General features: G+C 40.3%; 2 protein-coding genes across 2 annotated transcripts; both read left to right on the plus strand.

The window, feature by feature from the left end:
• Positions 1–5,266: 5,266 nt before the first annotated feature.
• On the plus strand, positions 5,267–8,013 carry LOC306714447 (H-2 class II histocompatibility antigen, A-U alpha chain-like). Its single transcript, XM_079184480.1, has 4 exons — positions 5,267–5,406; positions 5,547–5,795; positions 6,328–6,612; positions 7,237–8,013. Exons 1-4 carry the CDS (start codon positions 5,334–5,336, stop codon positions 7,356–7,358), a joined length of 729 nt encoding a protein of 242 aa, XP_079040606.1. The 5' UTR covers positions 5,267–5,333; the 3' UTR covers positions 7,359–8,013.
• Positions 8,014–8,811: 798 nt separating this feature from the next.
• On the plus strand, positions 8,812–12,885 carry LOC306714845 (H-2 class II histocompatibility antigen, E-S beta chain-like). Its single transcript, XM_079184998.1, has 6 exons — positions 8,812–8,959; positions 9,310–9,582; positions 11,327–11,540; positions 11,632–11,699; positions 12,062–12,175; positions 12,365–12,885. Exons 1-6 carry the CDS (start codon positions 8,905–8,907, stop codon positions 12,388–12,390), a joined length of 750 nt encoding a protein of 249 aa, XP_079041124.1. The 5' UTR covers positions 8,812–8,904; the 3' UTR covers positions 12,391–12,885.
• The last annotated feature ends 2,115 nt before the right edge of the window (positions 12,886–15,000 follow it).

Below are 15,000 nucleotides of genomic sequence, written 5' to 3' on the forward strand. Positions count from 1 at the left end.
CGCTCTGTTCCATCAGCCAGCAGCACCAGAATCAAATGGTTCAGATTCAAATCAAAAGTATTTAATATTCTTAACAGAAGCCAAAACTAATGCAAACTGAATTAGACCATCGACAGTAAAACAAACATATAAATCCATGAAGCATGAGTCCGTTCAGGCCTCAGGACAGACGGAATGGCTGCCTCATGACCAGGAGGAGGTCTGAGGATCTTCTGCAGGTCAAAGATCAGCTCAGTGATTGGCCGAACCCTTCAGACTTCAGTCGGCCTTCTTGTTGACCCGTTCCTCCTTCAAGGCTCAGAAACTCTTCAGCATCATCTCCTCTCTGATCTTCATTACTTCATGGTGATGTCTTCATTCTCTGGTTTCTCTCTCAGTGATCAACATTCAGTGACTCCTTCAGTTTAAACCTTCGACCAGAAACATGTTGAAACACATCATGTCAACGCGAGGAGCGCTTTAAACATCCCTCACAGGATTAATACTACTCATACTTTAATACTCCACACAGGAGAGAATGAGTGATTGAAATGTGACATAAGAGGAAGAGGAAGATGAAGAGGAAGATGAAGAGGAAGAGGAAGATGAAGAGGAAGAGGAAGAGGAAGATGAAGATGAAGATGAAGAGGAAGAGGAAGATGAAGAGGAAGATGAAGATGAAGAGGAAGATGAAGATGAAGATGAAGAGGAAGATGAAGAAGGGTCAAACGATCATGGACGTCTCTTCTTCGTCACCCGGATGTTTCTTCCTCTGTGACGTTCTCTTCGTGTTCATCGTCACAGAGGAAGAACGTCACCACAGATCCATTAAATCACTTTATTATCCGTTTGATCAGATTTAGTTTCAGCTCATAAAGAACTCGTCAGCAGATAAACAACAACATCCAGTGAAGCTTCAAACCGTCCAGGACGCTTCATTCTCCAGCACGGTTTGGTGATATAACCCCAGAAAACGGTAGATTTACTGATACCAGTGCAACTTGTGTTTATAATGGAGAAAGAGGCTATTAGTAGAAGAAGGACGACAACAAACACGACTGAATACGATCCTGAACTGGGACAAGACAGACGAGGCCTCCGGGCCCGTGAAGCATCTCAATGAACTTCAGAGAAGATAAACCGAGTTCAACACGAACTGAAGAGAGCCAACGACAGACCGGACGAGACAGAGCGGAGAATAGAGGAAGCTGAGACTGATTAAACAGCTAATGCAGCGCCGAGCTAATCTAGAAGCCAGGCTGATGGACCAGGAGGGAGAATTTAACTGACATGGCTGGCTTCCTGGATAACCTGCTGAAAAACGTGCTCGACCTCAGAATACAACGGGCCACCGAGCACCGGCACCAAAGCCCAGCGGGCCGCAGGCAAAGCCCCGATCGATGGTCGAGTTCAGGAGTTACCGGATGAAGGAAGAAGTGCTCCGGAGAGCGCGGCAGAAAAAAGAAGTCTCAACAACGCTCGCTTCTACGTTGACCACGACCATTAAAGCAGTCAGGACTCGTTAATTAGCTTGTTATTCATGGATTATGTGTATTTCTTTGTGTGGATTTTGGCTAACATGTGGACACACTGTAGGGCCTCACCTCTGACCCCTTCTGAGGGCTTTGACTCTATAAAGTCCTCTAAGGCTCATCTGAAACGAGCCTCTACACCAGAAACAGCTGTTCTGAACCGTGTCGGTGATGTTCTGTTCAAAGCTGCTTCACCTTCTTTGTTCTGTGTGTTCCATGGGAGAGATGTTCTCAGTGTACTTCATGTTATCAGGGATATTGGGAGAAGTTCCATCTGTGATGAGCGATGTCTGAAACTCTGAATAAGAGCGTCTTAAGGTCATTTCATTTAATGTGAGGGATTCTAAACCCAGCTAGAGAAGTCAAATCCTGTCAAGAAGGCAAATGTTCCTCACCCCGTCAGAACATGAAACATTAAGAGAATTATATATTATTCATCTTATCATTTGAATTAACTTCAATGGAAACAGACAAGGAGGGGAGATAATAGTCTCTGGAAGAATAGATGGTGTTACAATAACTTTATCTAACCTTTATGAGTGACTTTAGTTTCTACAGAAAGACTTTTGATTTAATGATCGGAGCCTCAGGAATCATCATGTGGAGATTAGAACATCCGTCTAAACCCAAAACTAGATTCAGCACAAAATGTCACCACGACATCGCTGCATAGAACAATGAATGTTCTAATGAATGTTCTAATGAATGTTCTAATGAATGTTCTAATGAATGTTCTAATGAATGTTCTAATGAATGTTCTAATGAATGTTCTAATGGATGTTCTAATGAATGTTCTAATGAATGTTCTAATGAATGTTCTAATGAATGTTCTAATGGATGTTCTAATGTATGTTCTAATGAATGTTCTAATGAATGTTCCAATGAATGTTCTAATGGATGTTCTAATGAATGTTCTAATGAATGTTCTAATGAATGTTCTAATGAATGTTCTAATGGATGTTCTAATGTATGTTCTAATGAATGTTCTAATGAATGTTCTAATGAATGTTCTAATGGCAGAACTGTTCATATTGGATCTGTGGAGAGACTTCTACCCATCATACGTACGTACGTACGTACTGGAGGATAGACTGTCTGTGTGCTGAAGAGAGATCTCAGCAGAATGCTGTGATGTTGAAGTATTGATGTTCTGATCATGCTGCTCTGTGCTGCTCGGTGCATATTAGTGATAATGTAGGAAAACACTGTGGAGGCTAAACACAGTATCTGAAACAACTCATTAAGCAGTTTAAGAGAATGAGAAAGGAAATAACAATATTTAAATTTTAAGAGAATGATAACGATAGTGTGAGACGCCTTAAAGCAGTCAGAGGAGAATCATCTCTGTGCACATGAAAAGAAACAGAAACCATGACGACTACTAAACCTTAATAAACCTTATTAATAAAGAATGAAAGGATGTGGAGATACAGCATGAAAGAGAACAAAAGACTAATCTGTTGACAAAACTGAAGAAAGTCATGAACGAAATAAATCTATTATACTCACAGGTATAAAAACCCCACGGATCAAATCCCATCTAAACCTCTGGAACGTGATAAGAGGAGAATATAAACTAGATCATAAACTACAAATACTATATTTATACATATATATAAATATTTATATATATATATAAATATATAATAACGGTGTGCCGATGATCCGGGTCCAGACCAAATGGATCATAGATTTAAGTCCTGGATCTCTAAAGGTAGAACAACATTCTGTTCCCTGACAGAACTAAAGACTTTGAACACCTGAGGAAAACATATTACAGATACACAACCATTCTGAACATAACATTAGAAATACAACAGACCTCGATGACCCGATACTGAGAATACTTCTCGGTGCCAAAATGATTCAAATAAGAGAATTATCTCTAGATCCTCCAAAGGCCTCATGACCAACAGACCCACACTGCAGCACATGTGAAGGAACGAGAAGCTATCCTCTCAATGTCACATGAGGACGGGTTAGACGTCTACATTTCATTCAATGCACCAATTCTCATGTGTGGAGGGAGTTTGTGTGGAAGTGTGTTCTTCTTTATCACATGAAGCAGAAGGCGGCTTTGCTGCATGGGAGGCTCCATGCTGGAGACGGAGTGAGGCTCTGGAAGCTCATCACTGTATTCTGGGAGAGTCCAGTGATAAAACCTCTCTGAGCAGAGCTTCATAAACATTAAGAAGCATAATTAACACTGACCTGCAATGTTCTACATTATTCTTGGGAAGGTTTGATTTCCAAACAGGGCGTCCAGATGAATTCCTGTTTGGTGTTTTATTAACAGTAACAAAGCGCTCACGAGGCGCTGGCTGCTTCCTGAGCCCCCCCCCCCCCCCCCCCCCCCCCCCCCACCATACAGGAGTGGATAGAATAGTAAACGACGTCTATATTATGGAGAGAATCACTTTTTCCTTCACCTTCAGAGAAACGTGTTCATTCAACTCTGAGACGAGTGAGATCCATGAAACCATCAGACTGTGTGGACTAAAGTCTGTCTGACCTGGTAACGTTGCTCTAGCTGAGCGAGCCTCATGGACCCCCCCCCCCCCCCCCCCCCCCCTCTGTATGATGTTTTTATTTGTGTACTCTCTCCCAAATTGTACAAAGTTACACACTTTAGAAACATAGTGGACGTCATATAGCTGGTGTGACTGTATACTCAGTAACTGAGCTACTGTCCAAACATTACAACGTGTGAACTGGAGGGTTCACTGAGTCTGAGGGACGGAGGTCTGACACTCGGTCTGGACTGAAGTGGGTTCAGGTCTTGGTCTCATCTGTCGTCCTCTGAGCTGCTTTCCTCTCTGCTTCACCTGGTAACTGATGACTCACAGCAGCTCTCTTTCTGATTGGCTGCTGACTCAGAAGTGAAAGTAAAGAATGGGAATTTCCACAGACGCTGCTGCGTTCAGGTGCTGCAGGAAACCCCAGTTTCTGCTGCGTCCTCATACTAAGAGACTGTTCCAGCCTCAGAGGGGAACTCCTGTCTGTACGGAGACGCCTGAAGGCATCGTGTGGTCTGACTGGTTTCACTGGTTTCACTGGTTTCACTGGTTTCAGAGGACGAGGGAACTGGAACTCAAGCTGTTGATCAAACTCAATGTTTTCACTTGAAACCACAGAAGAAGAATAAAAGTGTGTCGTGTTTCTTCTGCTTTCATCATCAGGTTCATAAAAACTCTTTCATCTTCATTTCATCCTTTTGTTTCCTGGAAGGCTGCAGCACATTAAACACATCGCGTCATAAGTGAAGTTATGAATGAAAATGTGAAATATGAAAGTTGTTTCAGTCCTTTGAGCTCGTGAGCTGTTTTATTTAAAGGACTCTACTGTCATCAATAGAAAACGTGTCTTTAATGAAGGAAAGAGCTTCAGCTGAGATCTAGAAGAAGCTGAGACCAGAGACCAGCTCATCACCAGTTATAGAAAGCAAGCTTTTATTGTGAAACTCTTCAAACAGGAAGCTGTGAGGCAGCAGGTTAATATCTTTAAATCAACACTTTGTAAATAATAAATAATATATTTTAATCGATCTTCATCTTCTGTTTTCATTCATCAAAAACAATCATCCAGTAAAATATGAACCTTTATTCTGAACCTAAAGACTTTATTTTGAAAAGCCTGCATGAAGACAGTATTATTAAAGTTCATGTGAGCAGCAGCAGTCTCTACCTGGACACTGATGACATCACAGCATCTCTGCTCTCTCATTGGCTGTCGTGTGAAAGAGCTCAGCTGCTGCTGGAGTTTCTGTCAGTCCTCCTCAGACCGGTTCAGAGTCTCAGACGGGTTCAGGTCTACAGCGAGCTGATGAAGATGATGAAGATGATGAAGATGATGGTGGTCCTCGTCCTCTCTGGTGTCCTCTGGGTCTCAGCTGACGGTAAGTTTCATGTTTCACTCTGATGGTTCAAACAGTTTGTTTACTAACATACGTTGTTTACTAACAGACTAAACAACAAACAAACAAACAAACAAACAAACAAACAAACAGTCATCAGCTGAACTTTGTTTTCTCTTCAGTTCTTCATGAGGACATTTATCTTAGTGGCTGTTCAGACTCTGATGGAGAGGACATGTATGGTCTGGATGGTGAAGAGGTTTGGTACGCAGACTTCAAACACAAGAAAGGAGTCGATCCTCAGCCCAGTTTCACAGATCACATTACCTACGGAGAGGGAACTTATGAACAAGCTGTGGCTAGTCAAGAGATCTGCAAACAGAGCCTGAAGGTATTAAGTGAAGCCTTAAAGGAATTCCCACCAGAGAAAGGTAAAGACAAACACTTCATACTTATAAATATATATAAATATATTTATATATATATGTTTTATTTTGTATTTACACTTTGGACCAAACTTATATTTTAGATATTTATTGTTGATTAAAGGACAAACAGCCAGAGTTCCTCTAAACAACAACAACTAAACTCTCACAGAACGTCAACAGGATTCTTAAAATAAACTGTTCTCAGTTTATTTACTAACAATCTGAACAACAAACAAACAGTTTGTTTGTTTGTTTGTTTACTGACGAACTACATATGTTGAACAAATGAACAGAGTTTAGGAGCTTCTAGATTTAATTTGGTTTTCTGGTGAATCCGGTTGTTTGAGAACATTTACACCAAAGCAGACGTTACAATGACTCCTGTTACTTTAAGTAACCAGAAGAACCTTTAGAACATTTAGAACCTTTAGAACCTTTAGAACCTTTAGAACCTTTAGAACATTAGAACCTGAGAGTGATCAAAGTAAGGATTCATCACGTGAGAACATTTGAATCAGAGCTGTGTTGTGTTCAGATGCTCCTTCCAGTCACATGATCTACACCAGAGACCACATGGACCCAGGACAGAAGAACTCCCTCATCTGTCATGTGACTGGTTTCTATCCTGCTCCTGTGAGGTTCTCCTGGACCAAGAACGAGGAGAACGTCACTGAAGGAAGCAGCAGCAACGTTCCCTTCTTCAACAAAGACGGAACCTTCAACCAGTTCTCCACCCTGGAGGTCACCCCACAGCTGGGAGACATCTACGGCTGCACGGTGACACATCTGGCCCTGGACCAGCCACAGACCAAGTTCTATGGTGAGAGAACCTCAACATCTGCACAACAAACAAACATCATCAAGATGAATGTGTGTCTTCTGTCTCCAGAGGTGGAGATGAAGCTTAATGTGTCTTCTGTCTCCAGAGGTGGAGGTGAAGCTTAATGTGTCTTCTGTCTCCAGAGGTGGAGGTGAAGCTTAATGTGTCTTCTGTCTCCAGAGGTGGAGGTGAAGCTTAATGTGTCTTCTGTCTCCAGAGGTGGAGGTGAAGCTTAATGTGTCTTCTGTCTCCAGAGGTGGAGATGAAGCTTAATGTGTCTTCTGTCTCCAGAGGTGGAGGTGAAGCTTAATGTGTCTTCTGTCTCCAGAGGTGGAGGTGAAGCTTAATGTGTCTTCTGTCTCCAGAGGTGGAGGTGAAGCTTAATGTGTCTTCTGTCTCCAGAGGTGGAGATGAAGCTTAATGTGTCTTCTGTCTCCAGAGGTGGAGATGAAGCTTAATGTGTCTTCTGTCTCCAGAGGTGGAGGTGAAGCTTAATGTGTCTTCTGTCTCCAGAGGTGGAGATGAAGCTTAATGTGTCTTCTGTCTCCAGAGGAGGAGGTGAAGCTTAATGTGTCTTCTGTCTCCAGAGGTGGAGGTGAAGCTTAATGTGTCTTCTGTCTCCAGAGGTGGAGCAGACTCAGCCCAGCATCGGTCCGGCGGTCTTCTGTGGAGTCGGTCTGACTGTCGGTCTGCTCGGTGTCGCTGCTGGAACCTTCTTCCTCATCAAAGGAAACGAGTGCAGCTGATTGATTAGTGATGACTCGTCTTCATCATCTAATCGTCTCGTCTTCATCATCTAATGATGTTATTTCTGTTTCTCGTCTCTGATTCTTATTATTGTTTGAATTTATCTTAATTATCAGCGCGCTCTTATTTTGAAATAAAGGTAACATGTAGAGTGTAAACTATGATCAGTTTGCTCTCCTCTGCTAGACATCATTTAAATATTGAGATCATTTAAATATAGAGATCATTTAAATATTGAGATCATTTAAATATTGAGATCATTTCACCTGCTGATCAAAGTGTTTTCATGTAAATAAAGAATGAATGAATGAACTTTCTCTGGTTTCTAAAGAGTGAAAAACAACTTTCTGCTTTTTAGAACAACAGAATAAAATGTTTCCTTCAGTTGATCCTCGTCAGTGTTTGTTCACATGAAACTCATCAGATACGACGTGTGACTCGTCTTTAGCTGCTTGTGGATGTAGTTATCCACATACACATACATACATATACATATACACATACATATACACATATATATACACATATATATGTGTATATGTATGTGTATATGTATGTGTGAAACTAGTAGCAGTTTGTGTGTTTTTCTCAGTAAACTCTTCAGAGCTTTAGTTCTAAATCTGTAATCCTAAAATAAAGTTTTTTCTAAATGTTCTTTCTTTATTATTTCCATCGAGGGAACAAAATAAATGAATTTCCGTTGATGTGTGATGTGAGATAAATGTATTTATTGTTGCATCAGGAAGTCCAGTGCTGATTATTATTATAATTATTATTATTCTATTATATATAGTTATGATATATTATAGTTATTATATATTATTATAATATGATTATTATGAGGATAATAATGTGAGCAGAGCATTAGAATACATTATAACTGAGTCTGTGTTCACAAACAATAACAATGATAATAATTAATTCATAAAGTTTCACAAACAGCTGGATGTTAATTATTGTTTTATTGAAGATGAATGTTTTCGTCTATAAATATTAAATAATCAGTTTTTGCTTCATTTCAATCAGTTTGTTGTTTCTGTGAAAAACATTTTAGAAACAAGTTGAAGCCGCTGAACAATAAATAATATATATATATATTATATATATTTAATAATGAATATTAATGATCAATGACTGGATTCTATTCTCACAGATTATCTGATGAATTCATCATAAACAACGACACAACAACATGAAGACAAGTTCACAAATATATAAACATAATATTTAACTGTAAAACACAACAACAATATTCATATTTATAATAATAATACTAGTTATAATATATTCATAACACTATTCATAATATTATTCATAATATTATTCATAATAATATTCATACTAGTATCAGACTCTGTCTCAGCGTCTCAGCAGCAGACTTTGTCTGACTTGTCTGCCTGGTAACAGGTGATGATGATGGTGAAACAGGTCATGTGACTCGTCCTCTTTTAACAGCAGCTCTCACTGACACTTTGTCACAGTTTGTTGGTGAAGAACACAAGAACACAAGAACACAAGAACACAAGAACACAAGAACACAAGAACATGGCTTCATCCTTTCTCAGCGTGTCGCTCCTCTTCATCGGCCTCCACACAGCAGGTAGGACCAATACTCTGATTAATACTCTGATCAATGATCAATACTCTGATCAATACTCTGATTAATACTCTGATCAATGATCAATACTCTGATCAATACTCTGATTAATACTCTGATCAATGATCAATACTCTGATCAATACTCTGATTAATACTCTGATCAATGATCAATACTCTGATCAATACTCTGATTAATACTCTGATCAATGATCAATACTCTGATTAATACTCTGATCAATGATCAATACTCTGATTAATACTCTGATCAATGATCAATACTCTGATTAATACTCTGATCTCTGATCTATAATCAATAGACTGTATTTCTCAGTGAGGTTGTTTGTTCTTCAGGTGGATTCATGTATTCCAGAGTGGGCCGTTGTGTCTTTAACTCCACTGATCTGAAGGACATCGAGTTCATCGACTCTTATTATTACAACAAGTTAGAGTTCATCAGGTTCAGCAGCAATGTGGGGAAGTATGTTGGATTCACTGAGATAGGAGTGAAGAACGCTGATCGCTTGAACAAGGACACTTCACAACTGGCTGGTGAGAAGGCTCAGAAGGAGACGTACTGTCAACACAACATTGAGAACTGGTACCAGAACGCTCTGACTAAGTCAGGTGAGTTTGACTTTATGTTACATCATTAATATTATTATTATATTATTATTATTATTATTATTATCATTATTATTATTATTATTATTTCATTTTCACACAGAATACTTTAACTCTTTATTTAAATGAAGTTCGTGATGTAATTCAGTCTAAAGTCTCTGTCTCCACCTGGTGGTGGAGCTCTGCTACTACACCTGATCCTAGTATTAATACTTTAATGACGTAGTTCATGTTTCACTCTTCATCACCTCATTAAACTCATTTAATCACAGCAACATATTCTGTAACTGATGAAGATATTTTATACAAACGTAACTTTGAATGTAAAAAATAAGAATATTAATAATTGATTTATTAAAACAACACATTATATATATATATAAGAATATAATATAACATAATTATATAACAAAATATAACGGAAGTTCATTCCTAAAGAGCCTCTTTAATTTATAATCAGACTGATTCAACACGAGGCTGCAGAGCAGAATATAAACTCTAAAACGTCTCGTGTTCTCAGTTCTAACTCCTCTGAGAACCAACGAGAACCTTTAAGAACCACAGAGAACCTTTAAGAACCACAGAGAACCTTTAAGAACTACAGAGAACCTTTAAGAACCACAGAGAACCTTTAAAAACCACAGAGAACCTTTAAGAACTACAGAGAACCTTTAAGAACCACGAGTACCTTTAAGAACTACAGAGAACCTTTAAAAACTACAGAGGACCTTTAAGAACTACAGAGAACCTTTAACAACCACAGAGAACCTTTAAGAACCGCAGAGAACCTTTAACAACCACCGAGTACCTTTAAGAACTACAGAGAGTCTTTAAGAACTACAGAGAACCTTTAAGAACCACAGAGAACCTTTAAGAACAACCGAGTACCTTTAAGAACTACAGAGAACCTTTAAAAACTACAGAGAACCTTTAACAACCATAGAGAACCTTTAAGAACCACAGAGGACCTTTAACAACCACAGAGAACCTTTAAAAACTACAGAAAACCTTTAAAAACTACAGAGAACCTTTTAGAACTACAGAGAACCTTTAAGAACTACAGAAAACCTTTAAAAACTACAGAAAACCTTTAAAAACTACAGAGAACCTTTTAGAACTACAGAGAACCTTTAAGAACTACAGAAAACCTTTAAAAACTACAGAGAACCTTTTAGAACTACAGAGAACCTTTAAAAACTACAGAAAACCTTTAAAAACTACAGAGAACCTTTTAGAACTACAGAGAACCTTTAAAAACTACAGAGGACCTCCAGTGAGGACTGGACTTTAGCTGCTTGTGTGTGTGTGTGTGTGGGGGGGGGCGCTCTCGTCTGTACTTGGACCCGGAGCAGCAGAGCGAGTGTTGCGTCTTCACCACGTGGAGCGTTTAATAAACTCAGGTGTTGTTTCTGCTCTTCAGCTGGTTGACGCGCTCTCTGTCCGCTGGTGGAGTGTGCTCACCTGTGTGTGCGCACGTGTCTGTGTGTGTGTGTGTGTGTGTGCGCGCATCAAGGCGGAACTCCGCCGTGCGCGATACAGAGATCAGAGGAGAATTGTAAACGCGACCATGTAGAGACAGAAATGACATTCTGTAGATAACTTGAGGCTGTTTAGTGTGTTTAATTAAAGAACACGGTCTAGACCTGTTCTAAAGGAACCTTAATGACTTCTGTTGTGATCTGGCGCTTTGTAGAAAATAAAATAAAACAAAATGATATACTCACACCATCATCATCATGTGTTTCAGCTCAGCCCTCCGTCAGACTGCGCTCCGTGGCGCCCTCTGGTGGGAAACACTCGTCCATGCTGGTCTGCAGCGTCTACGACTTCTACCCCCAGAACATCATCGTGAGGTGGACCAGAGACGGAGAACCAGAGACCGCTGGGGTCACTTCCACCGATGAGCTGGCAGACGGTGATTGGTACTACCAGACCCACTCTCACCTGGAGTACACGCCCAGGTGAGTCCACCTCCACCTCCAGGTCCAGGTCCAGGTCCAGGTCCAGGTCCAGTCAGGTCCAGGTCCTGAAGTGTTGGTTTGTGTGTCGCAGGTCTGGAGAGAAGATCTCCTGTGTGGTGGAGCACATCAGCCTGAGTAAACCTCTGGTTACCGACTGGGGTAAATACCTGTCTGTCTGCACACCTGTTCACCTGTCTGCCTGCCTCTTAACCCGTCTCTCTGCTAACCCGTCTACCTGTCTGTCTGCACACCTGTTCACCTGTCTGCCTGCCTCTTAACCCGTCTCTCTGCTAACCCGTCTACCTGTCTGTCTGCACACCTGTTCACCTGTCTGCCTGCCTCTTTACCCGTCTCTCTGCTAACCCGTCTACCTGTCTGTCTGCACACCTGTTCACCTGTCTACCTGCCTCTTTACCCGTCTCTCTGCTAACCCGTCTACCTGTCTGTCTGCACACCTGTTCACCTGTCTACCTGCCTCTTAACCCGTCTCTCTGCTAACCCGTCTACCTGTCTGTCCTCAGACCCGTCCATGCCCGAGTCTGAGAGGAACAAGATCGCCATCGGAGCCTCAGGACTGATCCTGGGTCTGACCTTATCTCTGGCTGGATTCATCTACTACAAGAGGAAGGCCAGAGGTCAGAACAGGGCTCCCTTTAGTCCAGCGATGTTTAGTTTAGTCCAGACTCAGAGGAGCGGTAGACCAGGTCCATCAGAGTCTGGAACGAGTTTATTCTGTTGTTTCAGACCAGTTCAGTCCAGTTTGAATGATGAGGTATCTGGATTTGAGGTTGACCCCGCCCCCTTCTGTTCTTTCTTTGAACCAGGACGGATTCTGGTTCCCAGTAACTGAGCCTGGTCCTGGTCCTGGTCCTGCTGTTTGTCAGATGGAAGGAAAAGCAGCAGCTGCTTCAACCCGCTTCCTGTTTTCAGCCGAGCACACTGTGAGTGCTGCCACCTGCTGGACTGGATCAACACCTGATTCTCTCTTGATCTGGACTCTGATACTCAGCTGGTCTACACCTGATGCAGGACTGGACAGTGCTGGATCAGGTTTAGTCTGGACTCTGATGTATCACAGCTGGATGTGAACTCTGCTTCTTCTACTTGTGATTTGATGCTCTACTGCGTGAAATATATAGAAATACAAATACATATATATAAATATATGTATTTATAAATATAATATTTTACAGCCGCTTATATCCACAAACTGACTCAATAACTGCTTTTAAATCAGATATAATCGTTATTTGAATGATTTGGGGCTCGTAGGTTGTGTGATTGTTAGATTTATATATTTTTACTGAAGTGAAACGTTTTCTAACAATAAACTTCAGAAAACTGAGTCTGTGTATTTATTGATGAAATGTAAATACAGAGGAAGTATCTCATCTCGTCAACACGATGTTATGAATACATGAGTATTAATCAATGATTATCATCACAGCGTGTAGAGACGATGATTCAGACTAACTCTGACTAACACGTGAAACACTAGAGCAGGTTATTCTATTACATTTCTAAAAGGTCCAGATTGAGAAAATCTCCTCGGGCAAAGGTCCGGAACATTACAATAATATCTAACTTGCACTATGTAGTGCCATATATATATATATATATATATATATATATATATATATATATATATATTCAAGAAGTAACGTAACAGAGTAACGTCTCTGTGAAGTCAACAACTGTCAAATCAAATAAAGAAAGTAAACATCAATTATATTTGAACAATTATTATTCTCAGTTTTCTAATGTAACTGGATGGATTATAAATTCTACATAGAAATACATAAATAAATGTTCTTCTCATTTCAAGTAACGTAATGTCTGGATTCATGAATAACTTACATAACGGAACGCTTTTGGAAAATGTGCATCTTAAAATAAATTAATTCATTTTAGAAAAATGTATTTCACTGAATTGTCCTAAAGCTTTAAATTGAGTTCATTCAGGGTGAAGTGACGTCACAATATTATATTTTTCTCATCTTCTAATAAGATAAACTAGTGAGCATGGACTTTATCTGTGGTTATTAAACCACTTGTTTCAGCGCTATTCTCTCTGTTTACATGAACAGTGAATTCATGTGTTAGAATCTGATCATATTGGGTTTATTTTCTGTATCTTCATGTCAGATGTGAGTGGGTACGTTTGCTCCAAATGAGACTTACTGTGTTTAAACTGCCCGTTAAAAGAATTCATCTAAACGAGTCTGTCCGATATAAAGACTCTGATGTCTCTGACCGGAAATCGTCTTGAGAAATTATTTTTTCAATCAGCGTAAACATTCTCCTGCTCTTCATTCTCTCTCCTCGTCTCTCCCCTGTGTGTCACGTGTGTAAACATCTGACTGGAGTCAGGAAACTTGTCAGACAACCCATATTTGATTGGCTGAGCTGCATCACGTGATGTGCTTTACTACGCATTGGTCGGCGCGTTTCCTGCACGCTGAGCAAGTGCCGTAAATGCTGGAAAAGCTGCGCCGGTTAAAACATAAGCGCTCCGTCAAAAATTTTATAATTCTCAATTATCTATCGGTTTTATCTCCTGGGTCCGGGTACAACGGCGTCTGGGTCCGGATCCGGACCGCGGTCCGCCAATTGGCGACCCCTGCTCTATAGAAACGTTCTCTTAGAACTGGTGACGGGTGAAGAACACAGATATCACAAGATGACAGAGAACCAGAACAGCAACGATGGTTCTACACCTGGAGGAGGCAGCAATGCACCAAACTGTGTCTGCTGGAGAGGAGAAGAAGAAGAAGAAGAAGAAGAAGAAGAAGAAGAAGAAGAAGAAGAAGAAGAAGAAGAAGGAGAAGGAGAACTAGAAGGAGAAGAAGAACTATTCAGTGGTCGGTACGCACATGACGTTACACTGAAATGTTCGTCATCTTCCTTAACTTTGTTCAGAGTTTTATTTTATGTTTAATCCAGTTCAACACATTGATTACACACTGAATGAAGACAGTTTAATTCAGTTTCTAGATATTTATTGTGCTGTGAAGACAAGAAGAAGAATGTGTGCTTCTGTAGTCTCGACTGTCCTTCCTTCCGGCTCGTCTAACTTGCTCATCTTAGACATGAATTACAGCGCCAGTCCAGACCCGCTACCGCCCCTACTGGTGGAAACGAGTCCTGCAGCTACTTCAGGTGAAAGTAGGCGAGTTTAAAAGTCACACAAAGCGTTTTAAATTATAATAACCAGAAAATAATGGTGGGGGGGAAATACCACAAACTAATACAATAACAATTCTGCAAATAATTGTAGCCATTAAAATGTCCACAGTGCCTCATTATTGATTATAGAGCTCATCAATAAAGTGTTAACTTCAGATATATTGATCCCATTGTAATTTTAGTTTGATAGACATGTTTCACTCAGCTGCTAATGCTAACGTGCTCTGCTGACGCTAGCATACTCTGCTAACACTAACGTACTCTGCTAACACTA

This window comes from Pholis gunnellus (genome assembly GCF_910591455.1).
Source record: "Pholis gunnellus genome assembly, chromosome: 23".
NCBI lineage: Eukaryota > Metazoa > Chordata > Actinopteri > Perciformes > Pholidae > Pholis > Pholis gunnellus.

Bases quoted from the DNA above. Each gene is read 5' to 3' on its own strand.
- LOC306714447 (XM_079184480.1), top strand. From the start codon at position 5,334: ATGAAGATGATGAAGATGATGAAGATGATGGTGGTCCTCGTCCTCTCT. The intron at 5,407-5,546 runs GTAAGTTTCATG...TTTTCTCTTCAG, and splicing joins CCTCTGGGTCTCAGCTGACG to TTCTTCATGAGGACATTTAT. The intron at 6,613-7,236 runs GTGAGAGAACCT...TTCTGTCTCCAG, and splicing joins GCCACAGACCAAGTTCTATG to AGGTGGAGCAGACTCAGCCC.
- LOC306714845 (XM_079184998.1), top strand. From the start codon at position 8,905: ATGGCTTCATCCTTTCTCAGCGTGTCGCTCCTCTTCATCGGCCTCCAC. The intron at 11,541-11,631 runs GTGAGTCCACCT...TGTGTGTCGCAG, and splicing joins CACCTGGAGTACACGCCCAG to GTCTGGAGAGAAGATCTCCT. The intron at 11,700-12,061 runs GTAAATACCTGT...GTCTGTCCTCAG, and splicing joins ACCTCTGGTTACCGACTGGG to ACCCGTCCATGCCCGAGTCT.